We start from the raw sequence: 27,513 nt of genomic DNA on the forward strand, positions 1-27,513 counted from the left end.
TACAATACTCACATGCTTTACCATATGCCGGAACATGTCCGCCGATTTGGACCATCCATGGCGTTCAGTTGTTATGCTTTCGAAAGTGCCAATCATGTGATATCAACTTACATCCGAGGATATAATTTTGGCCTTAAAGAGGTTTCAAACAGGTAATACTATTTTTTTTTAGTTGAGTTCCTTTGACTTTTAGTTTTGGTTTCAAGAAGTGTCACTTCTCCCCCCCCCCCACTCTTCACAAATTTTAATGTAATTTTTAAAAATGTAACATAACTTTCTTTGCTGATCAAACACTTAAGCTATAACGATTTCACCAGCAACATACCTTTCCGTTTAACAGCCATTAATGACATAAATGACATATTTAGATTGTTGATATTTCACACAGTGAAACCGTACATAAATGAAAAGCTGGCTGTCAGGGGAACTAGGAATGCCAACAAACGAAAGTTCGAGAGTAATCAATTCTATACAGACTGCCAAGACCTCTACTTTGTCCCAGACTGCCGTCGTGATAAAACAGTATGGTTGGTCCACAAAGTGAGGACATTTTTTCCGGCATACACCTTTCCTGAAGATTCCAGAATAATAGGTAGGGGTGTATATTTTGCACATGATTAATTGTTGTATAGAAATATTTCATGAACTATACATTTCATCTAATTCCTTTTTAACCTACCACAATTTATTTGTAATTCTCTTATCATGCCAGGAGGAGAGTGTGGTAAAGGGGGGGTCTAGGAAATATGAATTAAGTTTTATGGTTTTAAACACTGAAAATATACACCCCTGGTATTAGGAGTAGGCAAGACTGACGATCCCGAAGACTATAGCCATCCTCCAACACAACTAGCCTCCAACCTACTGAAGTACAGAGTAGCATGTATCTCCGTACACCTGTTGCATCAAGATGTCTCCATCGTAATTCCTATCGGAATTTAATTTTGTACATTGAAAGCAGAGAAAGGGGGGGGGGGGGGGAAATGACACTTTTTAAAACCAAAACTAAAAGTTCCATATTGTACCCCTATAAAACAACTGCCATGCAAAATGTCAGATCTGTAACTGTTTCTTTAGTTCAGTTCCTTTGACTTTTAGTTTTGGTTTCAAAAAGTGTCACTTCCCCCCCCCCCCCCTTTTGTTATAATATGTATGTAAAATGTTGTAAAATTCAACTGAAGGCCCTTCCCTCTTTATTTGGAATTTATGTGAAATGTACTTTAAAATATTTTTTTCATTAAAATTATTTTTTATAGCTAATTTTAAAAAAGGCATTTCAACTTAATTTAGCAAAACCCTACCTTTTTGGCCATCGATGGGTATGAAGTTAAAGTGTTATAAGTCTAGTCTGTAATTTGAAAGAGTACATGTTTGCAATTTAATTTAATTTTACATAAAATTTTAATTTCTGTCTACACATTTCAGATTTAAAACTATGCAAATTGCCCATGCCAACGACCTGGATAGAACAGCGTAATTTCGACTGGCAATTGACCAAGCTAGATCCCAAAATGACGAGGACTGGAAAGAGTGCTAGTTCTGGAAAGGTAAAAATTATATTTAAGGCCTAATTTACTATTGTACAAATTGCTGCTACCCTTCGCTCTTAAAACTTATAAATTCGCATGTTACCGGATCGAAAGGAAAACCTTATCGGTTCATGCTTAACAGACCACAAAAGATTATTGACCAAGTATAATTATTTATTAATTTTCCACAGTGTGTTTAACATTTGATATTAGTAATTAGAATTCTAGGGGCGTAGCCACTGCTATCTAATATCTTATTATGCATTGTAAATACAACAATTATTTCTTGTTTTAGAACAACAAGCCTACTGGAGGTGGCAAACCTAATGGAAGTGCCAGAGGTGGAAGTGCCAAAGCTGCAAGTGCCAAACCTGGAAGTTCCAAACCTGGAAGTAACAAATCTACTGGAGGTGGCAAAGGTACAACAGCAAAGGTAGGATTTTAAGTTTTATTGTTATCGGTTTTTGGTTTGTTGGTGTTTTGTTGTTATACTAAACTTACTAACATGATGTCTGTTTGTGGGTTTGTACCAACAAATCTCGTTAACCGTTGAACAAATTGGGTCCCTCTAACCATATAACTTAACCTAGCCTAACCTAACACAGTCATTTTGTCGGGAGAGGGGGGGGGGAGGGTAAAGTTTTAAAAAATAGAAGAAAAAAATTCCTAACAGGATAATGCCGGTGTTGTTTAAAACTATAATCCTCGGTAAGTAATGCTTTACAATAATTATCTATATTATTTTTAGAACACAACTAGAACCACAACATCTCCAATAAGGATTACCCCACCTCCATCTCCACGGCCACGGCCCCCCTCCGCGAGTCAACGGACCGAGAGAGCTGTACTTCCTCCTGCAACATCATCACGACCCCAGTCCCAGTCATCACGACCCCAGGGATCATCTGCCCCTTCTGGTAGAACCGTAGAGATGGAAGAAAGCGAGGTATTATTTTTATTTCATTTTGTCATCCAGAGGATACAAATTACAATTATTTAGGATATATATCGACTTAGCCTGGAAAAAATAACTTGTAAGATTTGACTAAATTTTTGGTAAACATTGACCAATAAAAATTTACCTTGTAAATTTTTACAAAGAAGTTGGTCAAATTTTACCAAGTTGATTTTTTGGTCAAAGTTCAAAAATCTGGACTTAGCCTAAAAATTTACCTTGTCAATTTTTACCAAAAAGTTGGTCAATTTTTACCAAGTTTTTTTGTTTGTCAAAGTCCAAAAATGATGGAAGATGCTTAGGATCACTTGCTCTTGTTTGTGGATAGTCCTCTTTTCTACCACGTAGTTTTTAAAATACCAAGACTTGAAAATATGTGGTTTAATATGTTTAATTTTAAGGATTTGTTGACCGGGGCCGTTATGAACCAAATTCAGAACCAATTTCAGCAGCTACGTACTTACTTCGCCTCACACATAAAAAATCAAATAGAGCCCATTAATGCGTCCATCAGAAACTTGGCAAACAAATCGTCGACAAACCATGAATTACTAAAGAATGACATCAAAGACCTGCAAGACAGTGTATCAAGAGATATGGCTGAAAATACTGTAACGCTGACAACAGAAATGAAGAAAACCGGAAAAATAGTGGAAACCTTGGTGACTGATCTAAGAAGACTGACCAATGTGGATGAGCAACTTGAGGAGGAGGCGAATAAAGGGCCTAGTGAGAATCAGGATGTTGTCGTGGACCGTATTTTCTCACCAGAATTTTACAAAGAAAGAATACAGAACCATGACCCCTTGAAAAAAGATGGTTATATGCGAAGAGAAGAAATTGTCTTTTTCATCCAAAATTTCGATGACCCACTGAAAGTGCATAAAGACTGGCAAACCTTACTGAAAGTATGCAGAGACACCATCACCTTCATATATGTCGTGTTCGAGCAGTTCACCTTTGACGCCCGCATCACCGCTGCCTTTTGGACTGCTCCGGAACTTATTGATGACGAAACTGGTAAGTAAATATTATTTTGTAAATTTGACATGATGAGAAAACGTGTAAAACAGGGAGAAGGGAGGTGGGGGCAAGGGAAATAAACCGAATAAAAGGGGCATTCCTATTCTTGCTAGCAGGTGACCATGTACAATAATCTTTTTATATATATATTTTATTTGTGAAAATAAATCTTGTGCAGAATATACACCCCTGGTACAATAATAAACATGTACCTATGCATAGTTAATTCAAAATTTCATTATTATTTCAGTGGAACGTTTCTTGGATCATTGTAAGTTAGTGCTTAACCACACGTACCTACATGAAGCTATCCCACCAAATTTGTGGAGAACAGGAACCTATGTGTCTTCAAGCGACCTTTTTCTAGTGAGGAACCACGTACAAGCTTGTAGGTAATTCAATTATTTATCGCATCTATTCCGCGTCTATTAAATGTGAAAGTGGTAGTTTCACAAAATGCATTTCAATGTTCTTTAGTTAAAAAAGTAGTTTCACGAAATGTTAACTGCATATTGTATTCTTGTTAAATTGTTAAACTACATTTCTATGGCATATGTTTCAAAGAATTTCAATTTTGTACCATGTATTTTTTTATGTGGCAAGACTTTTAGTTCATCTTTTCTTGATATATGTTATATATTGAGACTGTTTTGATATAAACCCTTTTTTTATCTAGGTTCAAGCGCAATTTCGAACACACTTTTACCAAGGACGCGAATGGTTTTTGTGAAAATATGAAGAGAGCCGAAGATTATATGATTCATAATGATGATCCTGTCATCTGGAGGTTATTTCGAGCGCTGGTAACGCGAAAACAAGAACGCGCATTGTCAACCCCCCTCTACAATTTCGAACAGGTTTTTGAACTCAAGCCAAGCAAGGAGACAAGCAAGAAGAAAGGCAAGAAAGACAAGAAAGACAAGAAGGAAAAGCCACAGAAACGATCAGCCTTAGAGATGTGTGGATTGTATCTGGCCCCTGCAGAGATACAAAGAATTAAGCGGCGTATTAAACCGAAGACAATCACAACTTCAACACCAGGTGTTACAGCCGAAGACAAGAAATTTTACTACATGTTAGGTGGCTACTCAATGGGTTGCTTACCCCACGAAGTTCAAGGAAAGAACCAGATTTACTTGAAAAGAAACAATGACAGGTCGGGTACTGCATATCAGATCAAAAATTATGCAGACATTGGGAATGCAAAGAACCCCAAGCAATTTTTCAAGACAGTCCATAGTAATAAGAAGGTTATAGCAAGAGCTGTAATGTATTATACGTACGCCACACAAAATTTGAAACCAGAAATGAGTGAAGAACAGACAAAGATTCACAATGCCAGTGAGAAAGCAACAGTAATTTCCAGAAATAGAAAGATCGGAAGAATGAACACCACTGCTGATGAATCCACTGCTGATGATTCCACTGCTGATGATTCCACTGCTGATGAATCCACTGATGGTGAAGACAATGATGGTGAAGGCAATCATGGTGGAGGCAATGCTGTTGAAGACAATGATGCTGAAGGCAATGCTGTTGAAGAAAATGGTATGGAAAACATTGCTGATGAAGAAAGCAACAATGGTGAGCTTGTAATTGATGAAAGAGGCGACGACGTTGAAATGAATTCAAATGATGATCAGATTGGGAATGAGTTTGGCATACCACCCGCGGAGAATCCAGCAGTAACTCCAGAACCAGTAAAGCAACCAGTAAAGCCACGTAGGTTATATGATGATCCAATGGTCAACAGCCAGTCCAATAATAAATCCTTTGTAAATTTATTTGAAAACATCACAAGCTCCAAAAGGAAGAAGCATGGAAAAGGAAAGGGCTCGAAAAAGTCGAAGAAGATAATTATTTGTGAAACAGACGATGAGGCCCAAAATGTGGAAAATCTTGATGATACAGTGCCAATGGAAGATGATGAACCACCACCAAACTTGCCACCACTGCAAAGACAGAAAGAATTTTCTGGACGAAATAATTCAATCACAGGTACATATTTGTTGAACATTAATTATTATTTATAAGTTTTATCTTTCCTCGTATTGTGTATATACTGCACAAGATTTTTTTTCCTCTGCTACTAATTTTTTTAAAATTTTTCTTCCCCCCCCCCTAGTTTTTTTTCACCAAGTAGGGGGAAAATGGAAAAATATTTAAAGAACTCTATGATTTATTTATTCTATCCCTCCTACAACACATTTCCTTTTAAAATTTTTTTTCCACCAAGTAGGGGGGGTGGGGGGGTGGAAAAAATGTTTTCAGTACTTGCTTTTTGTTTGGAAACGTATAAAATTAATGTATAAATTAATTATTTACAGGCAACAGTAACGAGAGACAGGTGACTGGAAAGGCAACAAGTGTCGTGGAGGAAAGCAGCAGTGATGAGAATGATGAGGATGCCGAAGGTATTGTTATTTATAGTTTGAAAAACGTAGGAACTGTATCACCTAAATTTAAGTTTATTAATATTTTAGTTGAGAAGTAGTCTTAGATAAAAACCCTGTGCATTAATTTTGTTTTAAGGGAAACTTCGTACAGGCCCTGACAGGGTTTTAGGCTAAAATTTGTATGGGCGCAGCCGCTATCTATAATACTAAGTAGCTTAATGTCTGTCCGGCCGTCAGAAGCTTAAGATCTCAGTAACCACTGAATCGATCGAGGTTACGGTAAAATTTTACCACCTTTTAAATCGTATAGGCTGGTAAAATTTTACCATAAAAGTGGTAAAAACTAGGTTTTTTATGGTATTAATTGTGTCCTGGGGATCGGATTCTACTCTTCTGTGTATTGGTCCTGCGGTGATTTTAAGCTATTTCCTTGGAGGGGGGGGGGGGGGGTAACATTTATACTATTTGAAATAATGACTATAATAATTATTTAGATGATGTGCCGATCATTCCAAAGAAGAACCGGGAGCGAAGGCAAACCGCATTGGAAGCCGAAGCAAAAACCAAGAGAAGTTTACAGCTGGACTCAAATGAACCATCATTCGAGGTGGATAACGAAGATGACAGAAACGAGAGTGACGAAATTTTGGAGGTTGAGGACATTGAGGGCAAGAATGACGGCAAAGCAAGTAAGGAAATTCGGATACATCCATGTGGAATAATATTACCCAAACTTGCCATTATAATTGAAAACCACCTGGGTCATTATGAGGTTGTTGCAGTAGGCTCAAATGTTTCTATACACAACCAAAGGGAAATTTTAGAACTCATCAACATTGTAGGTAAGTTACAGGTCTTAATGGAATAAATGGGGGGGGGGTGGGCGAAAGTGACACTTTTTGAAACCAAAACTAAAACCAGCCGAATTTTTTTTGGGGCTTTTATTGGCGGTTCTCGGCGGTGGCGACGCCGTTTCTTCACAGTTCCATATTGTACCCCTATAAAGCAACTGCCAATGCAAAATTCCCCCTTTTATCTTTGATTGGCATATAAATATAGGGTAAAAAATATTGCTTGTTTTCATTTGAATCTGATTAATAGTAACTAATGTTCATATAGGTATGGAAATAATATTGAAGCTACAATTATGTACATTTGCTTTAACATTTTTTATTTCTTTGTAGGAGAAAAAGCATCGTGGAAAAAAGATGGAGAAGAAGGTGAATTAATTTCTGACATCAAAGAAGAAGCACCAGAAAGTGATGATACAGATCAAGGTCATCAATCAGACCCAGACACTGGAACTGGCAGTAGTAGTAGTAGTGAAGAAGAAGAAGTTGAACGCAGGCCAAAAGCAAAAGTGGCCCAAAAGCCAAAGCCTACCAAAGAAGTTCCTAAACGTCCCAGAAAACAAACAACATTTCCATCTGGGAATCAAATTGATGCGGTGTTGTACAGAAACCAGAGCAGAGCAAGCACGAGCAGAGCACAAAATTCAAGCCGGGATTATGCTGAAAGTTGTGCAGGCACATCAAATCCTGATGAAGACGTAAACCCAGAACCAGGTTGTAGTTATAGTCAACTCAGTCCAGAGCCAGGTTGTAGTTATAGTCAACTCAGTGAGCAACCTAACCAAATTAGGATGCAGCAAATGTTGAACAGAACAAATACACATTTGCCCGATTTCGGCCAGCGTGGTGAGGCTCGGACAAGAAGAGATGCCAACAAACGAGTAAAGGCCAACATGAAGCAGCAAAGATTGTGGGAACAGGGATATAGGCCTGAAGATGCTGAGTTAGAGAAGAAGAAAAGATCAAGCTCCAGACCACCACAGAGAGCAAGTTCTCAACAATGTGCTCAGAACATAAGCAATTACAGTATCTTTGGCAGCTACATTGATTCGGGAAAGGGGTGTATATTCTGCACAAGAAATATTGTTTGTCCACGGCTAAAAATTTTTAAAATTTACAAATGTTTTCAGTTTTCTTAATTATTACCTTTTTTTCTTTCCTCCATCTATTTATATTTAATGAAATATAATATACATCCCTGCGCAGAATTGGAAAAAATATTACACATCCGAACCATGTAGAATATACATCCCTGCGCACCGCAGAATGGAAACAAGTATTATTCGTCGGAACTTTCATCTGAAAACGAAGTACAAGACGAAGAACAAGACGAAGAACAAGACGAAGACCTGATAGGTCCCAGTCAATCCCAATAATTCCAGGACTTTACGTATATATATATTTATATGTAATTTTTTTTATATTTCATAAGTTTCATCTTAAACTTTTTTTTATAATATCTAGAAAGGAGTAGTTTCCCAAAATGCATTTGAAGTTAATTTAGTGAACCGTATATTTGAACCTGTTTAAATGTGTTTAAACTCTATTTATATGGCATAAATTTGAAGAAAGTTAAATTTTCTACCACGTACTTTTACCATCTTAACAAAGAAAAATATGCAATTCACAAAATTAAGTTCAAATGCATTTTGTGAAACTACCCCTTTCCACCAATTAAGTTTAATGAGCTTAAAGTTAAGAGCTTAAACTGAAAATTTTTTGTTGTATAATCTGTCGCATTTTTTGTAATTCAGTATATAGCAGTTGTAGTTTACCCCCTAAACTAAGGGAAAAAAAATATTCACAATTAGCTTTTGTTAATTTTATATATTTGTTTAATTTTGTATATAAATATTATATATAACAGTTATCGTAGGGAATGTTTTAATTAATAGGGTGGTAGATTTCCATGGTAAAATCCGTAAGGTTTATGTGCTGTAATTAAAAAAGAGAACGTTTCAAATTTGTATTAACTTTTTGTAAATGAAATTTGTCTATATACTTGTTTACAATATAAGATATACCAATATGTGATCTTGCTGGACCCTATTATATTAAAATTCCCTACGTCAGTTTTTTGGACATTTATTCATGAAAATTTAATTACCAGTGATAATTTGTTTCTTTTCAAATTTAATATAGAATGTCCGACATGTCAGCCGCAGCAGCCGACTTAGAGAGAGACGAACAGCACGAAGAACAGAAGCCGGAAACCACAAGTGGGTGAGTAATATTTTAATATGTATAAAACGAAGTAGAATGATGTCTGTCTGTCTGTCTGTCCGTCCGTCCGTCCGTCCCTAGCTATATTTTGGTAACCATTCATCGAATCGGATTCGACAATCCATCACAACATAATTACATAAATACATATTACATATTTTTTGGTAATTACTTCTTTGGGCAAAGGTCCGATTACCTGGGATATATAATATATATTTATATATTTCAGTGATAGCGAAAAAGAGAAGAACGAAATGAGTGTGTCTGAGCCTGAGCTGCCTGCTAAGCTGCCTGACCTGCCTGATAGCCCTCCTAAATCGTCTGATACAGAAGATTTGAACCTAACTTTGGATTGCACTACGTAAGTTTATTTATTTTTGTTACCATTCTATTTCTGTTCGGAAGGTGGTAGTAGCCGGATTGAAAAGAGTAGGATAAACATTATTGTTATGGCGAATAATTATAGTTTCATTCAGGGGTGTACATTACGCACAAGATTTATTTTGTTCCCGTGGTACAAAATTTTGTATTTTTTTCCCACCTATTTTTATCTCACCAAGTAGGGACGGAAATGGAGAAATATTTAAAGAACTAAAATTTTTTGGTTTAATACCTCCTACCACACATATTTTAGTTATTTTCCCCCCACCACCTGAACAGGGGATCCCATATAGGATATACACCCCTGATATTTCAAATTAACAGCTACGCTAAACCCTCTAATATGAAGTATATCTCTTAAAGTTTCTTTTGCCACTCCCTTCCCTTGCCGGTACCTATGAGAAGAACCCGATCTGTTCAGTGGTTAGCGAGATCCTTCGGTACATAAACACGGACATCCTGTTACTTTAGTATTATTTTTTTTTATTTTTCAGGGACGACGATGGATGGGATAGTTTCCCAAGCTTGACAATGCAGAAATTAAAACAAGACCTTGGGGCAGCAAAGCAAAAAATTGCTTCTTTGGAAGAGGAGATCGCTTGTTTGGAAACACAAACAAAGTAAGAAATTTTTTTCACTTCTTTTTTTCTATTTAATCCGGGCGACTGTGTTGTAAATGATTTTTCGGTACAGACAAATTCACCTTTATATATTACAAAACTAGCAAGTATGCCTCTAGGGGTAAGGTGGGAGGGGTAAATGTGGACCAAAAAAAGTTTACTATTTAATTATAATATGATTGCTTAATTCAGGGAGCAATCCAAGAGATGTCCGGCACAAAAGGATGACCAGAAGGTCGGACAAGCCTCTGTTATGGAAGGAGAAGCAAAGTAAGATATTTCTTTTAATATTCTTTTTTCATACTTTATCCGGGCGACTGTGTTGTAAATGATTTTTCGGTACAGACAAATTCACCTTTATATATTACAAAACTAGCAAGTATGCCTCTATGGGTAAGGTGGGAGGGGTAAATGTGGACCAAAAAAAGTTTACTATTTAATTATAATATGATTGCTTAATTCAGGGAGCAATCCGAGAGATGTCCGGCACAAAAGGATGACCAGAAGGTCGGACAAGCCTCTGTTATGGAAGGAGAAGCAAAGTAAGATATTTCTTTTAATATTCTTTTTTCATACTTTATCCGGGCGACTGTGTTGTAAATGATTTTTCGGTACAGACAAATTCACCTTTATGTATTACAAAACTAGCAAGTATGCCTCTATGGGTAAGGTGGGAGGGGTAAATGTGGACCAAAAAAAGTTTACTATTTAATTATAATATGATTGCTTAATTCAGGGAGCAATCCGAGAGATGTCCGGCACAAAAGGATGACCAGAAGGTCGGACAAGCCTCTGTTATGGAAGGAGAAGCAAAGTAAGATATTTCTTTTAATATTCTTTTTTCATACTTTATCCGGGCGACTGTGTTGTAAATGATTTTTCGGTACAGACAAATTCACCTTTATATATTACAAAACTAGCAAGTATGCCTCTAGGGGTAAGGTGGGAGTGGTAAATGTGGACCAAAAAAAGTTTACTATTTAATTATAATATGATTGCTTAATTCAGGGAGCAATCCGAGAGATGTCCGGCACAAAAGGATGACCAGAAGGTCGGACAAGACTCTGTTATGGAAGGAGAAGCAAAGTAAGATATTTCTTTTAATATTCTTTTTTCATACTTTATCCGGGCGACAGTGTTGTAAATGATTTTTCTGTAAAGACAAATTCAACGTGTTCCTTTATTTATTAAAAGCGAGTACTAGCAAGTACGCCTCTAGCTGGGTAAGGTGGAAGGGGTAAATGTGGAACCAAAAAGTTGACTACTTAATTTAAATAGATTATTATATATATATTGTTTAATTCAGGAACAAAACAGCTGGCTCTCCAGGAAAACCGGATGAGAACGAGGTTAAGGAAATCACTGTTATGGAAGGAGAAGCAAAGTAAGATATTTCTTTTAATATTCTTTTTTCATACTTTATCCGGGCGACAGTGTTGTAAATGATTTTTCTGTAAAGACAAATTCAACGTGTTCCTTTATTTATTAAAAGCAAGTACTAGCAAGTACGCCTCTAGCTGGGTAAGGTGGAAGGGGTAAATGTGGAACCAAAAAGTTAACTACTTAATTTAAATAGATTATTATATTTATATTGTTTAATTCAGGAACAAAACAGCTGGCTCTCCAGAAAATTCGGATGAGAACGAGGTTAAGGAAATCACTGTTATGGAAACACCAGCAAAGTAAGATTTTTTTTAAATTGTTTTTACTACTTTATCCTGGCGACTGTGTTGTAAATGATTTTTCTGTACGCTAAACCCTCTAATATGAAGTATATCCTTAAAGTTTCTTTTGCCACTCCCTTCCCTTGCCGGTACCTATGAGAAGAACCCGATCGGTTCAGCGGTTAGCAAGATCCTTCGCTACATACAAACAAAAATCGTTTTACTTTGTAGTATAGATTGTTTAATTTCAGGATGGAAAACAAACCGGATTTTGATATCATTTATGAGAACATAAAGAATCCAGGACCAAAAAGCCCAGGTATAGTACAATATTTATACTAGCGACTGTGCCCAAAGCATATAGTGAAACATTTCTGTACTAGGCACTAAGAAAATGCCGTAATACATTGTATTATTACACTAGGTTAGGTTAGGTTAGGTTAGGTTAGGTTAGGTTAGGTTAGGTTAGGTTAGGCTAGGCTAGGCTAGGCTAGGCTAGGCTAGGTTAGGTAGGCTAGGTTAGGCTAAAACTAGAAATATTACTCTTTCTATTAATACACTAGGTTAGGTTAGGTTAGGTTAGGCTAGAAAAAAAAACTATTGTAAAATTGAACTATTTTTTTGTACAAAAAAATAATTTTAAAAAATATTTTAATTTCAGTGTATCGAGTGTCAGATGATGAGCAGGAGATGTTTGAACCACCCCCTCCTACAATCCCGCCAGCATCAAAACTGAGTAGGCGCAAAAGAACTGCAACACCGGGGAAAATCAAGACCTGCGCCCATGGACGCAGTCCCCGAAGCGAGCTGCCAACGAACACAAGACTCATCGAATGCACCTATTTGTGTGCTGACTGCCGCGTGTTCTTTCACAAGAGGCAAAAGGAAAGAAAAGAAGGACAAAAGTAAGCTGATGTATAATAGTCCTTCCAGTCAGATCATATATAAACTATTTGTGATAAAAAAGTGATATATATCAAGATATCTTGAGTCAAAAATATGTTTAACCACCTTTAATTTGTACGTACATTAATCTATATGACAGTTTTGACAGTTTTGTTCTGACGATGAGAATATTCATATAATATTATTTGAAACCGCTATTCCTATAGCAAATTTTTGAAAATTTTATAATGGAAAGTAACTTCGTAATATATTTTTCTTGTGTATAAAAATGTTCTAGTATAAAGTACAATTAGAATGCAGATCTCAGCTTAAAACCTATGTATAATTTGTGTTAATTTCTCAGCTTAAACCGATTAAACATGCAGTTATAGTATCTGAATAAAACTATGTAATATTTGGTCATTTAAACCACGTCTAGAATTAGACTAATTAAGAAAATTTCTGTGAATATATACCTATATAGTAGCGCGCTATCGTACCTATGTAAATCATTATGTAAAAAAATATGTTTAAGTGTTTCAATCAATAAAGATAAAAATGAAAACAATTTTTTTTTTATTTTTGCGATTTGTGTACAAGCGATGTTTTTCTATAATTAAGGTCAGTCGTTTTTTACCACTTTCTCGTGATTTTTACCACCCGTTTTTACCACAATTTTTGGTAAATTTTTACCATATTTACCCTATTTCTGGTAAAATTTTACCAATTTAGGGCAAAAATATTACCAGGTGTTGAACAGTTTTACCACTTTTTCGGTAAAATCTTACAGAAATTTGCGGTAAATTTTACCAAAAAAGTGGTAAAAATTGGTCAAAATCTGGTATAAATTTGCGTCCTAAAATGGTAATATTTTACCGGAAATCTGGTAAAATTTTACCGATAATTGTGGTAAAAATCGCTGGTAAAAAGCGTTAGAGAGTACCACAAAAAGTGTTTTTACCACGGTTACGGTAAAATTTTACCACCTTTTAAATCGTATAGGCTGGTAAAATTTTACCATAAAAGTGGTAAAACCTAGGTGTTTTTATGGTATTAATTAGAACCTGGGTAACCAACCCTTTAATTGCACGATTTTGGTCTGGAGATCCTCAATGTGCATGGTAATGAGTTGCGCCTGTTTTTGGCCCAGGCATTACCCCAACTCTAACTTTTTGATGTCCTGTGCCGAACAAAGCAGATAGGTATAGTTTTTAAAGTCTTTGGTATGACGCAGATATTAAAGGTTAACTCACAAACATTTCGTTGATTAAAAAAATTTGATTACTTTTATTTAATTTGTGTCTGAACTTGCATTGTCAAAACTTTTCAATCAAAATTCCTTAAAATAGGTCTGGGGAAGGTTTATAGCTATTTTGGGGGAGGGTACCACCACCCTTTCAAGATAAATCACAAACTCGAAATCGACTTTTTTTACTTCTATCGATTTAACGTAGAGAGTTTAACGCAACATAGACATATTTGAAATATAAAAAAGTGCCACTAGAGCTTAGACGTCCAAGCTTTTTTTGGGGGGGTGGGTAAAATTTTTTTAAGGGGGGGGGGTAAAATGACGCGCGAAGCGCGCCGCAATTTTTTTTTACAAACAAATTTTACCCCCGGGATAAAAATTTTGGGGGGGGGTAATTACGTCTATGCACTAGAGGCCTGTAGGGGCATAGCCGCTAGTAAGTAAGAGAGAGAGAGAAAAAAAAGATAAATAAAGAGAAAGAGAGAGAGAGAGAGAGAGAGAGAGAGAGAGAGAGAGAGAGAGAGAGAGAGAGAGAGAGAGAGAGTGAGAGAGAGAGAGAGAGAGAGAGAGAGAGAGAGTAGAGAGGAAGATACAATTAACAAAATGTTGATTAACAATTTTGCATAACAGACTGACAGACAGCCATGGATACATATAAAGTAGCTTAGCAACTATTTTTACCTTCGTTATCTTCGTACAAAATAGTGAAACTCTTCCATTCAAATGCCAAAATGATATCTAAGTAGGCCTAAATAGATAAATCCTGATATAAAAGTAACAGGATCTGTGTCTGTCTATCTGTACTAAACTGATTGATTTATATTTTTTAGGCAAGCTTTAAATAGCTCTTGTGACGCTTTTAGGCCATTCTTTAATCACATTTAAGATTTGGGATGGTTTTGAACTATTTTTCTAACGCCAGCTCTCTACCTCTTTGAATACGGAGTCCCTATAGAGGCAAGGGGCGTAGCCGCTTTTATGATACAAAAAAAAAAAAAAGATTTGAAGTTTAAGATCTCGCCAACGTCTGAGTTTGTTACAGCTCAACATTTTAACCGGCATACAAAAGAATATAATAGTCTCGATTGATTTGCATTTGTAAATAATATTATTCAGAACCGGTTTTGTATACTTAACGAAAGGCTCTTTGCTGGTTAAAAAAAGCCAAAACTAAATATAGTTCAAAAATAACCGCTAGGTGTCTCTTGCTTTTATATATAATTATATAATTCACTTTTCTTAAAAATAATTATGGTGCAAAAATGTCTTTAAATGAGTTAAATTTTAGGCTTAATTAAATTATAGTTTTGTTCTCATTTTAAATGTTGTTATTATTCTATGGTCAAGGCCTAAACATGTAAAAAATGTATTAGTTTGTGAAATCCAAGCATGTAATTTGCAACTTGTCGATTACTAATTTAGTCGTTTATTTTGAGATCATCATGATCCTATTAGTTGCAGTTTCTAGCGGCTACGACCCCAAACGCCTTTAGGGGCATTTAAAGTAGGACAGAGGGAAGATGACCCCCCCCCCCCCCTATTCTTAACTGAAGTTATAAATAATGTTAAGGACAATACCCTACCATAACACCTTCCTTTGACCTATCGGTTCAGCGTTGGCAAGATCCTTTGGTACTGATAAAAAAGCTTACTTCTTTATCTTTTTTACTAGCGCCTGCGCCCCCTAGAAGCCTCTAGGGGCACTTAAGGTAGGAGGGGGGAAACGTTGACCTCATCCCATTTTAAATTCGAGTTTTAAAAAAATTATGGGGGGGCAGAGGCGGTGAAGACACCCTCCCCAAAAATAGTTTAAAACCTTCCCAGGACCTTTAATAAGCTTCGCTGTAAAGGAGAACAATATCAGTTCAGCGGTTAGCAAGATCCTTCGGGACAGACAAGAAACGCTTACTACTTTATATTATAGTATTTTCTAATAGGGTATTATTATTTTTTTTGTGAGAACTGTCTACACTTACCTTTAGGGACTAGACCAATGATCTCCCCTCCCCCTTATTTTTGATTGGCATATTTCTAGGGTTGTTTTGTTAATTATATGCGAAACTTCTCTAAGCTATATGAGTGAAAAGTGCAGCTGTATGCCAACTAAGTTACGCAAAAAATCCCCAACCGGTTCAAATGCTTCGAATATATACGCATTTTTTAATTGCGTAAATATTTAACGAAAAGAGTGCGTCTCGATAAAATCTGTATTTTTCATTATTAACACAACAAAAACAACGAGAAAAAAAATTCATATTTTTGAAATTGTGTTTTAGTTTCATAACCTAGTTTTGTATAGCATAAAGTACTGGCATTAATTCTAATTTATTTTAAAACATGTTCCACATTTGGAATTCATGTATATTTCTTTTTTCTGGAATAAAAAAAAGACATTCATGCCCAGAAAGACGTTTGTCCTTATAAAAAAAAGATACTTTATAATAAAAAAAGGCATCTACGCCACTAGAGGCCTCAAGGGGCACTTAAGGAAAGGGGGGGGGGGGTCGACGTTCAATGTACATGGTAGTTTTAAAAATAAAAAGTAAACAAAGAGTGGTACTTTTTCTCCGAGGTACCATTCCCCCCTCACAACAGTTAATAACCTTTCCAGGACCTATGAGAATCTTCATTGTATAGCAGAACCATAGCATTCCAGTGGTTAGCAAATTTTCTTTTGTAATTAAAAACTCCTGTACTTTTAAACAAGGGTAGCGAAATTAAGATAAATGAAGTTTTTTTTGAATTGGTGGAATAAGTGAAAACAATATGCCCTTTTAAAGGCATAAAAAAACAGTAAATTATAACTGTTTACTAAGCCCTAAGAAGCCAAAGGCCAGGCATTTTATTTTAATATTCGTGGAAAATTGTCTCTGATTTGATGCTATACATGATTTTTCAATCTGGACTGAAGCCATACTGGAAAAATTCTTACCTTTGAGATTTGCTTGGGGCTGGGGTGAAGGTTTATAGAGTAGTCATTCTGCTTGGTTAGGTAATCCCATCTAGATTTAAAGATAGATAGATAGATAGATAGATAGATAGATAGATAGATAGAGTAACATAAAGATAGATATATGGGGCTAGGGTGTAGGTTTATAGAGTAGTCATTCTGCTTGGTTAAATAATCCCATCTAGATATATAGATAGAAAGTTTGATAAATAGGCAGAGTAACATATAGATAGATAGATATATGGGGCTAGGGTGTAGGTTTATAGAGTATTTATTCTGCTTGGTTAAATAATCCCATCTAGATAGATAGATAGATAGATATATAGATAGATATATTGATAAATAGGCAGAGTAACATATAGATAGAAGATATATTGGGTTAGGGTGTAGGTTTATAGAGTAGTCGTTCTGTTTATTTAGGTAATCCCATCTAGGTATATAGATAGATAGATAGATAAATAGGTAGAGTAACATATAGATAGATAGATATATGGAGCTAGAGTGTAGGTTTATAGAGTAGCCATTCTGCTTGGTTAGGTAATCCCATCTAGATAGATAGATAGATAGATTGATAAATAGGCAGAGTAGCATATAGATAGATAGATATATGGAGCTAGGGTGTAGGTTTATAGAGTAGTCATTCTGCTTGGTTAGGTAATCCCATCTAGATTTAAAGATAGATAGATAGATAGATAGAGTAACATATAGATAGATAGATATATGGAGCTAGGGTGTAGGTTTATAAAGTATTTATTCTGCTTGGTTAAATAATCCCATCTAGATAGATAGATAGATAGATAGATATATAGATAGATAGATAGATAGATAGATAGATAGATAGATAGATAGATAGATAGATAGATAGATAGATAGATAGATAGATAGATAGATAGATAGATAGATAGATAGATAGATAGATAGATAGATAGAGTAACATATAGATAGATATATATATGGAGCTAGGGTGTAGGTTTATAGAGTATTTATTCTGCTTGGTTAAATAATCCCATCTAGATAGATATATAGATAGATAGATTGATAAATAGGCAGAGTAGCATATAGATAGATAGATATATGGAGCTAGGGTGTAGGTTTATAGAGTATTTATTCTGCTTGGTTAAATAATCCCATCTAGATAGATATATAGATAGATAGATTGATAAATAGGCAGAGTAACATATAGATAGAAGATATATTGGGTTAGGGTGTAGGTTTATAGAGTAGTCGTTCTGTTTATTTAGGTAATCCCATCTAGGTATATAGATAGATAGATAGATTGATAAATAGGTAGAATAACATATAGATAGATAGATATATGGGGCTAGGGTGTAGGTTTATAGAGTAGTCATTCTTTTTGGTTAGGTAATCCCATCTAGATATATAGACAGATAGATACATAGATAGAGTAACATATAGATAGATATATGGAGCTAGGGTGAAGGTTTATAGAGTAGTCATTTTGCTTGGTTAGGTAATCCCATCTAGATAGATAGATTGATAAATAATCGGAGTAACATATAGATAGATTTATAGAGTAGAAATGTATGGAAAGTTTTTTTATCTAAATAAATATATAGGAAAATTGATAAATAAGCTGATTAACATGTAGATCAGGGTCTGCTATTCAGCCAATTACTAAGTAAGGTTGGAGTAAGACTTTATTTTTCACGTAAGTGAAGGGGAGTGGGTATGAAGGGGGAGAAAAAGAGAAGGGGGTTGGGGGGAAATTTTCCTTTAGAATTGTTTGTCAAAATTACATTCCCTTTTCCCTGCATATAGATAGATAGCTTGATAATAAGATCAATGTATGATTCGGTACAGGGGCGTCCAAGTTTTTATTTTGGAAGGGGCAAAAATTTTTTAAGGGGGGGTAATTCGGTTTTGGGGGGGGTAAAATGGCGCACAAAGCGCGCCGCAATTTTTTTTTACCCCCCCCAAAATTTTTACCCCAGGGGGAAAATTTGCTTGGGGGGGTAATTAGTACTAGGGTTGGGCCGGATACTTTTTTGGCCGGATACCGGATATCCGGCTGCTTTCAAATGCCGGATATCCGGTAACCGGCCGGATATCCGGCCACCGCCGGATATCCGGCAAATATCCGGTTATCCGGCCAAATTACCGGATATCCGGCCGGATAACCGGCCAAATTACCAGATATAAAAGTAGTAAAAAAAAAATTTCTTCAGAAATCCTATATAAATTTACATAAAGTTAAACTTATTCAGAAAAAATGTTCTTCTAGCTTCAATAATAAGAAAATTATAGCCATTTAAGATTTTAAAAAGCAGAGATTTTTGGTGTAAAGTATAAAAAATTATAGAGCCGGATATCCGGCCGGATAATTTCAATATCCGGTATCCGGCCGGATATTGAAAATGGCCGGATATCCGGCCGGATATCCGGCCACACCGGATATCCGGCCCAACCCTAGTAATTACCCTCCCTGAAATCTGTTGGCAGGGGTAAATTTTGTTTACCCCCCCCCAAAATTTACCCCTGGGGTAAATTTTTTGGGGGGGGTAGTTTTGGGGGATTGGGGTAAATACCCCCTCCTAAAGGAAGGGGTAAATTTTAAATGGGGGGTGTAAAATGAAAAAATATTTGGGGGTGCCTTCCCCCCCAAATTCGTTTGGGGGGGGGGGGGTAATCACCCCATTACCCCCCCCCCCTGGACGTCTATGATTCGGTAGGCAGATAAACAGTTGTTTATTGTTTGCTTTTGGAGGAGAAGAATGGGGGATTTTTTTTCCATGGGAGGATACTACCATCCTCCAAAAATAACCCTCCCTGTACACATAAGAAGCTCTACTGATAAGAAGTACTATTTCGGTTGAGCGGTTAGCAATAGCAAGACATAGATACAGACAATAGACAGACATCCTGTTACTTTTATATAAAGATAGATACACACAAAGAGATATACAGACAGACATAAAGACATTATTTAGGCAGGTAATCTAGTCTGCATAAATACAGGAAAAAATTTATCCAACAGATTTAACAACAACGTCAGCTAAATTTACATAGTTCCCCATAAACTGTTTATTCATGAAACATGTGCAGTAGACTATATAAGATGGAAAGAATTTTAATGTTAGAGCTAGATTTGAAATCTGCATCAAATTTTAAGGATTTTGTATAAAATTCGTTTTTTTTGTATACTTCTTTATTTAATAGCGCAAATGCAGTTTTAGGTAATTAACTATGACATCTGTGATTGGAGAGCTTAAGTGTCATACATCATTCAGTCAATCAGAGCGCAGATAGTTTTCAATCCACCAATCAAGGATGTCAAAATTAATTAACTTAAATTGTATTTGCGCTTTTAAATAAAGAATTATACAAAAAACGAATTTTATACAAAATCTTTAAAAGTTGATGCAATCCAATCTACCTCTAACATTAAAATTCTTTCCATCTTATATAGTCTAAATTGTGCAGTAATTGAAGCAACAAGGATGATAACATCCATAAAAGCAAAGCTCTGAAATGGTAAAACAAATGAACATTAACACTTGTAGAGTGTCAGAACTGAATAAGCAGAATATTGAGTCATAATTCTAAACAAAATTGGAATTAAATTTGTTGCATAAAAGGACACTGTTTAAGAGCATGCTTATATTTTTAGAAATTTTATAGAGCTGCTTCGCTTTACATTGTACCTTATGCTTTTAGGAATCACTATTCCAAAAATCAGTTGTATAGGATAATTATAACATACAGAAATTTGTTGTAAAAAAGTAAGCAATCAGAATGTTTTAAATGGACGTACGGACTTTCTGGCAACGATTATTAGGTTGCTACCTACCCTAATTATAGAAAAGCTTCGCTTTTTAAAAATTAGTTGTATGGCAAGATCTGAAATTAACCTAAAAATGATCTTTGTTCAATCATAATTATAAGATGAATAGCTAGAAATCTAAAGTCACAGGGAGATATTTTGTTGATATTTTGCTTATAATCATTTTATGTTATGCAGGGATTTGGGGAATATAAATATTTTTTAAAAATACAAAATTATCTTTTTGTATGTTTGAAAAATGCACAGGAAGCTAAATTGTAAACTTGTTGAGGAGAACCTTAACGGTTCAGCAGCAAGATCCTTCGCGGTACACACAGACACTACAAACACAAACGCCCATACACTCATTGATCTTAACAATATGTTAATTTTTTTCTTTCTCTCTCTCTCTCCCACTCTTTCTGTCACACCCCTCTCTCTCTTTCTCTCTCTTTTTCTCCCAACACACTTTTTTAAAGTTTAGATATAAAATCATTACACAACATTATGTCAAGTGTTCCCTTATAACGTATGTTGAGCCTTGGACCCCTCTCCCCTATCTTTTTAGGGTGTGTGGATATTTTTCATATTTAAAAGGGAAGCTTTTCTATAATTAGGGTCGGTCCGTCCGTACGTCCGTCCGTAACAGATAGCTTTTTTCGTTAATTTAGGCATGTTAGAATTGTCCTATCGATTTCAAACTTTGCATGGTGATTCCTGTAGTAGTTAGTTCCGATTTAGAAAGCGTAGCAACTCTATAATCATTACCAAAATGTCCGTATGTCCATTTTAAACATGTTGATTTTTCAACTTTTTTAACAACAAATTTTTATGTCATCTAATCATCCGTTTGCTCTGAATTTTGGTATATTGATTCCTGGGACAACAAAGTACAATGTTATAAGCGAAGCAACTCTATAATCAGGTCCTAAAAATGTAAGTAGGTCCATAAACATTATCCTGTATCAAACAAATTTATTTACAATTTAGCTTTGACTCTTATACATTTATATTCTGATTATTCAGTTCTGACACTAGACAAGTGTTAATGTCCGTTCGTCCTACCATTTCAGTGCTTCGCTTTTATGGATGTTGTCATCCTTGTTTTATGGCAAGTTACATAATAGGTACATTTTAGCTTCCCTCATTTTGTGTTTCTGTCTTTATCTCATATTATATTGTAAATATTGTTATTGTTTTTTCCGAATAAATATAAGGAATCTTTTACTGTAGTTTTTTCTTAAAGTCAGCATAAAATTTACACATTACCTATATAATCCTGAGAGAAAGGGCAATGGGTTGTTTATAGTACTAGTCCGCAAAGTATTATAACAACATTTTCTGATTCGTTGACTAACTTTGGGGAATTTTTTAAAATATTGATTGGTTGGTTGATTAAACTAAATTAAACCACTAAATTTATTTCACAGAAGTAGGTTTTTTGAAAATCATCATAAGGGATGTACAACAACTTATCGGCTATTGTCTTTTAATATCCCTTTATATCCCTCGCTATGATCAGTCTGACAGAGTGAAATTGTAGATTATCTTCGCTACTAAAATTATGCTTTACCTTGTTTCAATATGCGGGATCTCCATGGCATCACAAATACTCTAAAATAAAAAGAGAACAATTATTTATTGCATCGTATTATAAACAGCTTTCCGCAGACATAAAATGTAATATTATAGATTAAAACTAGTTTGTTAGCCCCGAGATGAAGAGTTTTTTCGTATGGATGAGAACCGGTTCAATTCACCGGTTTCAAATGAATACGAGAAAATACATTTTATTTTATTTTTAAATCTTCTAATAATTTTGACTATAAAAAATGATCATTTTAATTGAATCTGAAAAATTATATAACTTAAAACCACCCTAGGAGTAGGACCTATCTAGCTTTCCTAAAATAGAGAACTCGATCGGTTCAGTTGTTATCAAAATCTTAAACTTAAGACAAAAAAAACTTACTACATTATGTACTAGGATTTAAACACATGGTGCTGTCTAATGGCCAAAGCTTTATGTTACTGCGCTACTTACTAACAAAATAATCCTTGTTTATTTTACAGACGATTTTACTTTTAAATGGAGTTTTATTGGCTTATAGTCAGTCTGTTAAACAGTATGGCTGGTGGGTGCGCCAAAAATTAAATTAAATGGAGACTCTTTATGTATATTTTATAAAGAAAATCTAATATTTAATACCTCCTCATAAAATCAACCGTCGTTTCGGCATTGATAATAGTTATTTCTCGCATCGTTTTATAAACAGCTTTCCGCGGATATAGAATGTACAATTATAAGATTATAATCAGTTTTTTTAGCCCCGAGGTGCCGAAGGCACGGACTAAAAAACTTGTTTTAATCTTATGATTGTACATTTTTATATTCGTAGAAAGTTGGATATAATACAATGCTAGACATAGTTTTTTCGTATGGATGAGAACCGGTTCCTTTCCACCGGATTCGAATGAAAACGAGAAACAGAATTATTTTTTAATTTTAATTAAACTTTTTTGTAGCAAAGATACTCTATTCCTACCAATAATGACCAACCAGCTAACAACTAGCTTGATCAGTTGGTCTGTTGGTCATGCAATGGGAGAGATTTTAATTTTACAGGGAAAATGCAATTTAATTAACTATTGTTATATTTTGCTGATTAATAAATATCAAAACAATACCTAGCTTTGTCTGTTTGTCTTTCATTTTGATATTAAGACGATACGAAACTGTATTAGAAAGTAGTTCCACTAATAATAATCAACCACTCACTGACGGCTTTTATGTGCAATTAGGGTGCGGGTGGAGAAATCCCCCCCCCTTTCCCCCCTTAATTATAGTTTTTAAAAATGGAACGCTTCCCCAAAATAGCTACAAACCTTCCCTGGACCTATGAGAAGCTACATATAATGAGTATCTTATCCTTTCAGCAGTTAGCGAGATCCTCTTGTACATAGATATCTTATTAATTTTATATAAGAGTTAAAATATTGTAGTGTCCTTTTAAACAAAATTTAAGTTTATGTTTCGTCACTATTACTACAATGTAAACTTAAGATAACCCTGCCAAAATACAGGCAGGGCCGGAGGGGATAATGGGCTGTTTATTATACTAGTACCCAATGTTTCATAATAACGTTTTCCTATTCGTTGGATTAATAACTGGTTACTTTTATTGAATTTTGATTGGTTGGTTCATTAGGTTGAGTGTTTAAACCTTTTAACCATTAATTGTGATCTACAGAGGGGTAATTTTGTGTATCATCATTTGGGATGTACATTAATTTAACAGTCAATGTCTTATCCCTTTGGATCCCTGGCCAAAATAACATATAAGAGGATGGTTTCTGTGTATAACAAGGACAATTGTTTGCATTAGTAGCGCAGCAATAACAGCAAAATATAAAGTTTTATAGTTCTAGACATCAAATGTGATATTTAAGTCAAAATACATGAAAATTGCAGAATTAAAAGGAAGTCCTTATACTTTATACATGTTTGAAAATAGTTCTTGCTTCTTTGTCAAATGGAGGTTATACTGGTTCTAATTGGGACAATAATCATTCGCAGTTATGACTTATAAATAAAGAATGTTCTATCAAAGGAGTATTCATTATGGCTGCTACACACACACACACACAAACAAACTCAACATACCTGAACATGACTGGAGGTTGTAGATGACTCACAGACACACACACTCACTCAACAAACCTGTAAATAACTAGAGGTTGTAGATTACTTAGGTCCAAACAGGGCTGCCACACACACACACACACACTCAATCTACATACCTGTACATGGCTGGAGGTTGTAGATGACTTAGGTCAAAACAGGGCTGCCACACACACACACACACACACTCAATCTACATACCTGAACATGGCTAGAGGTTGTAGATGACTCAGGTCAAAACTGTGCTGCCACACACACACTCACTCAACATACCTGTACATGGTTGGAGGTTGTAGAAGACTCAGGTCCAAACAGTACCGCCACACACACACACTCAATCAACATACCTAAACATGGCTGGAGGTTGAAGATGGCTCAGGTCCAAACAGTGCTGCCACACACACGCACATTCAATCATTCAACAAACCTGTACATGACTGGAGGTTGTAGATGACTCAGGTCCAAACAGTGCCGCAACACACACACTCACTCAACATACCTGAACATGGCTGGAGGTTGTAGATGACTCAGGTCCAAACAGGGTCCGCCACACACACACAATCACTCAACATACCTGTACATGACTGGAGGTTGTAGATGACTCAGGTCCAAACTATGCTGCCACACACACACACACACACTCACTCAACAAATCTGTACATGGCTGGAGGTTGTAGATGACTCAGGTCCAAACAGGGCTGCCACACACACGCACACTCAATCATTCAACAAATCTGTACATGACTGGAGGTTGTAGATGACTCAGGTCCAAACTATGCTGCCACACACACACACACACACTCACTCAACAAATCTGTACATGGCTGGAGGTTGTAGATAACTCAGGTCCAAACAGGGCTGCCACAGACACGCACACTCAATCATTCAACAAACCTGTACCTGACAGGATGTTGTAGAAGACTCAGGTCCAAACAGGGCTGCCACACACACACACACTCAATCAACATACCTGAACATGGCTGGAGGTTGTAGAAGACTCAGGTCCAAACAGGGCTGCCACGCCAGATTTTAACAGGTGACAAACTAAATTATTAAATATTTTATAGTACTGATTTAGTTTCAATTAGGTAAAAATATAAAAAAGTAGATTTTTTTGTTTTGTTTTTTAAAGAAAAGCTTTTCTATAATCAGGCCCGGTCCTTCCGTACGTCCGTCTGTAACGGTAAGCTCTTTTCGTTAATTTAGACATGTTAGAGTTGTCCTATCGATTGCAAACTTTGCATTATGATTCCTATAACGATTTCGGAAACGTAGCAACTCTATAATCGGTATTAGAATAGAAAGTCCATTTAAAACATGCCGATTTTTAGCTTTTTTGACAACCACTTTTTATATGATGCAATTATTCTATTCATCTGATTTTTGGAATACTGATTCTCTTTAATCAAGTCCAAAAAAAGTAAGTATGTCCTTAAACATTATTCTGTATTTAAGCAGTTTTACAACGAATTTATTTACAATTTTGCTAAGACTATTTACATTATATTCTGTTCTGACTCTCTACAAGTGTTAACGTTAGTTTGACCTACCATTTTAGAGCTTCGCTTTTATGGATTTATAATATTACTTCCAAACAAACTAAAACATTTAGTTTAATTGTTTTGTTATTTTCCATTAGTAAATAATTTCCAAAATCAGTGAAGCGACAAGAAAACAAGAATTAAATTAAAATTGAAAAAAATTGAAAAAAAATTTCTAAGAGGATAACGCCTTTAAAAAGTTTTGCAACAAATTTACGTAAAATTTTGTCAAACCTTATATTTTCATACTTTCATATTTTGTATATTCAGTTCTGACACTCTATCCGTTACGGACGTACGGACGAACCGACCCTAATTATAGAAAAGCTTCGCTTTTGAAAAGTACAAGAAGATAAAAAAGATACAAAAAAGGACATTTGTGTCCATCAGTAGCTTAAAAAAATAACAATAAATAGGCAATAATTTATTCTGATTGTTAGAACTAATTTGTTCAATGGTGGTTAAAAATAAACTTCAATTCCTTACTTTGAAGAACTTACATACACACGGATATAAATATACAAGTTCAAGAGCAGCTGCGCTGTTAATAATAAAAATGCAAAAGAAGGCAAAAACTTCTGTATGGTGACCAAAAATGCAATGTACAAAAGTTTGAAAATTCTTGTTTGAAAAAAAATTGTTTGTTTAAGAACTCTACAACAATTCTATATGTTTCTGACATTTAGTTTATATATTATCTTGCATAAACAGGTATAGAAATTATAAAAAAAAATTGAGAGCATAGCTTTATATATACCGCCCCCTAAGGCCCTTAGGAACAATAGAGGAAAGGGAGGAGCAAAAAGTCGAATATCCACATTCAATTTTAATTACAGAATAGTTATTTCTCGTATCGTATTATAAACGGCTTTCCGCGGATATAGAATGTACAATTATAAGATTAAAACTAGTTTTTTTAGCCCCGAGGTGCTGGAGGCACCGGCTAAAAAACTGGTTTTAATCTTATGATTGTACATTTTTATATTCGTAGAAAGCTGGATATAATACGATGCTAGACATAGTTTTTTCGTATGGATAAGAACCGGTTCCTATCCACCGGGTTCGAATGAATACGAGAAAATAAATTAAGAGGGGGAAGTTTTCGAGAGTCGATTATTAGGGGAAGTTGGAGTTGCCCTACCCAAATATAGTTATAAACCACCCCTAGACCTTTAAGAAGCTCTAGTGTAAAGATGAACCATGTCGGTTCAGCGATTAGTGATATCTTATCTTTAACTACAAATAGACATCATGTTTCTTTCAAATCAGAAATGGCGTATACGCCCGTCGAGGTCACGAGGGTTGGGGATGAAACAATTTCAGCTTTTAATGGAATAAGTATAAAAAACTTTTGAGGTGTTTATATTTTTCAATTTACGATTTCTTTTAAGAGGTATTAGTACCTCTTAAAGGGGAATTATGTCGGTCAATCGGTTAGCAAGTTTCTTCGGTTAATACACCCAGAAATCCTTAAATACAGATTTAAGGATTGTGATTGTTTTCAAGATTATTTATCCCATCCCTTAACTATAAATGAAGTGCATGGCTGTTTGTTCTTTCAAACTTTCAAGGCATATGTACATATGTATGTATTAACTAATATGTTAATTGTGGCTGCGCTCCTAGCATCCAGGGACTCAGTATGCAAAGGGATAGGGGAGAGAAGAGAAATAGTCTAAAACCTTCCCAGGACCTATGAGAAGCTTTCCTGAAACAGAGAACTAAATTGGTTTAGTAGGTATAGATATCTTAAACTACAGACAAAAAACAAGGATGACAACAA

At 35.3% G+C, this 27,513-nt stretch overlaps 3 protein-coding genes across 3 annotated transcripts in view; 2 read left to right on the top strand and 1 right to left on the bottom strand.

Annotated features, from left to right (window-relative positions):
• The window catches only part of LOC145303719 (glutamate receptor ionotropic, kainate 2-like), a 161,710-nt gene that overhangs the window by 115,698 nt on the left and 18,499 nt on the right, over nucleotides 1-27,513 (bottom strand). Inside the window, exons 6-9 of the mRNA XM_080145324.1 lie at nucleotides 25,160-25,233; nucleotides 22,081-22,121; nucleotides 16,709-16,778; nucleotides 14,458-14,524 (exon numbers count right to left, since the gene is read on the bottom strand). Coding sequence (XP_080001450.1) covers nucleotides 14,458-14,524; nucleotides 16,709-16,778; nucleotides 22,081-22,121; nucleotides 25,160-25,233 — 252 coding nt within the window. The remainder of the gene's footprint in view (nucleotides 1-14,457; nucleotides 14,525-16,708; nucleotides 16,779-22,080; nucleotides 22,122-25,159; nucleotides 25,234-27,513) is intronic.
• Nucleotides 8,481-10,124, top strand: LOC145303863 (uncharacterized). Its single transcript, XM_080145519.1, has 3 exons — nucleotides 8,481-8,977; nucleotides 9,207-9,338; nucleotides 9,853-10,124. Exons 1-3 carry the CDS (start codon nucleotides 8,898-8,900, stop codon nucleotides 9,980-9,982), a joined length of 342 nt encoding a protein of 113 aa, XP_080001645.1. The 5' UTR covers nucleotides 8,481-8,897; the 3' UTR covers nucleotides 9,983-10,124.
• On the top strand, nucleotides 11,589-12,772 carry LOC145304209 (uncharacterized). The gene is made up of 2 exons (XM_080146031.1): nucleotides 11,589-11,961; nucleotides 12,304-12,772. The coding sequence occupies exons 1-2, from the start codon at nucleotides 11,895-11,897 to the stop codon at nucleotides 12,549-12,551; spliced, it is 315 nt and encodes a 104-aa protein (XP_080002157.1). The 5' UTR covers nucleotides 11,589-11,894; the 3' UTR covers nucleotides 12,552-12,772.

The sequence above is a fragment of the Acartia tonsa genome, chromosome 13 (genome assembly GCF_053477335.1).
Source record: "Acartia tonsa isolate MP-2025a chromosome 13, ASM5347733v1, whole genome shotgun sequence".
NCBI lineage: Eukaryota > Metazoa > Arthropoda > Copepoda > Calanoida > Acartiidae > Acartia > Acartia tonsa.

Coding starts and splice junctions, on each gene's coding strand:
- LOC145303863 (XM_080145519.1), top strand. CDS start 8,898: ATGTCCGACATGTCAGCCGCAGCAGCCGACTTAGAGAGAGACGAACAG. Junction 8,978..9,206: donor AAGCCGGAAACCACAAGTGG/GTGAGTAATATT, acceptor TATATATTTCAG/TGATAGCGAAAAAGAGAAGA. Junction 9,339..9,852: donor CTAACTTTGGATTGCACTAC/GTAAGTTTATTT, acceptor TTTATTTTTCAG/GGACGACGATGGATGGGATA.
- LOC145304209 (XM_080146031.1), top strand. CDS start 11,895: ATGGAAAACAAACCGGATTTTGATATCATTTATGAGAACATAAAGAAT. Junction 11,962..12,303: donor TCCAGGACCAAAAAGCCCAG/GTATAGTACAAT, acceptor TTTTAATTTCAG/TGTATCGAGTGTCAGATGAT.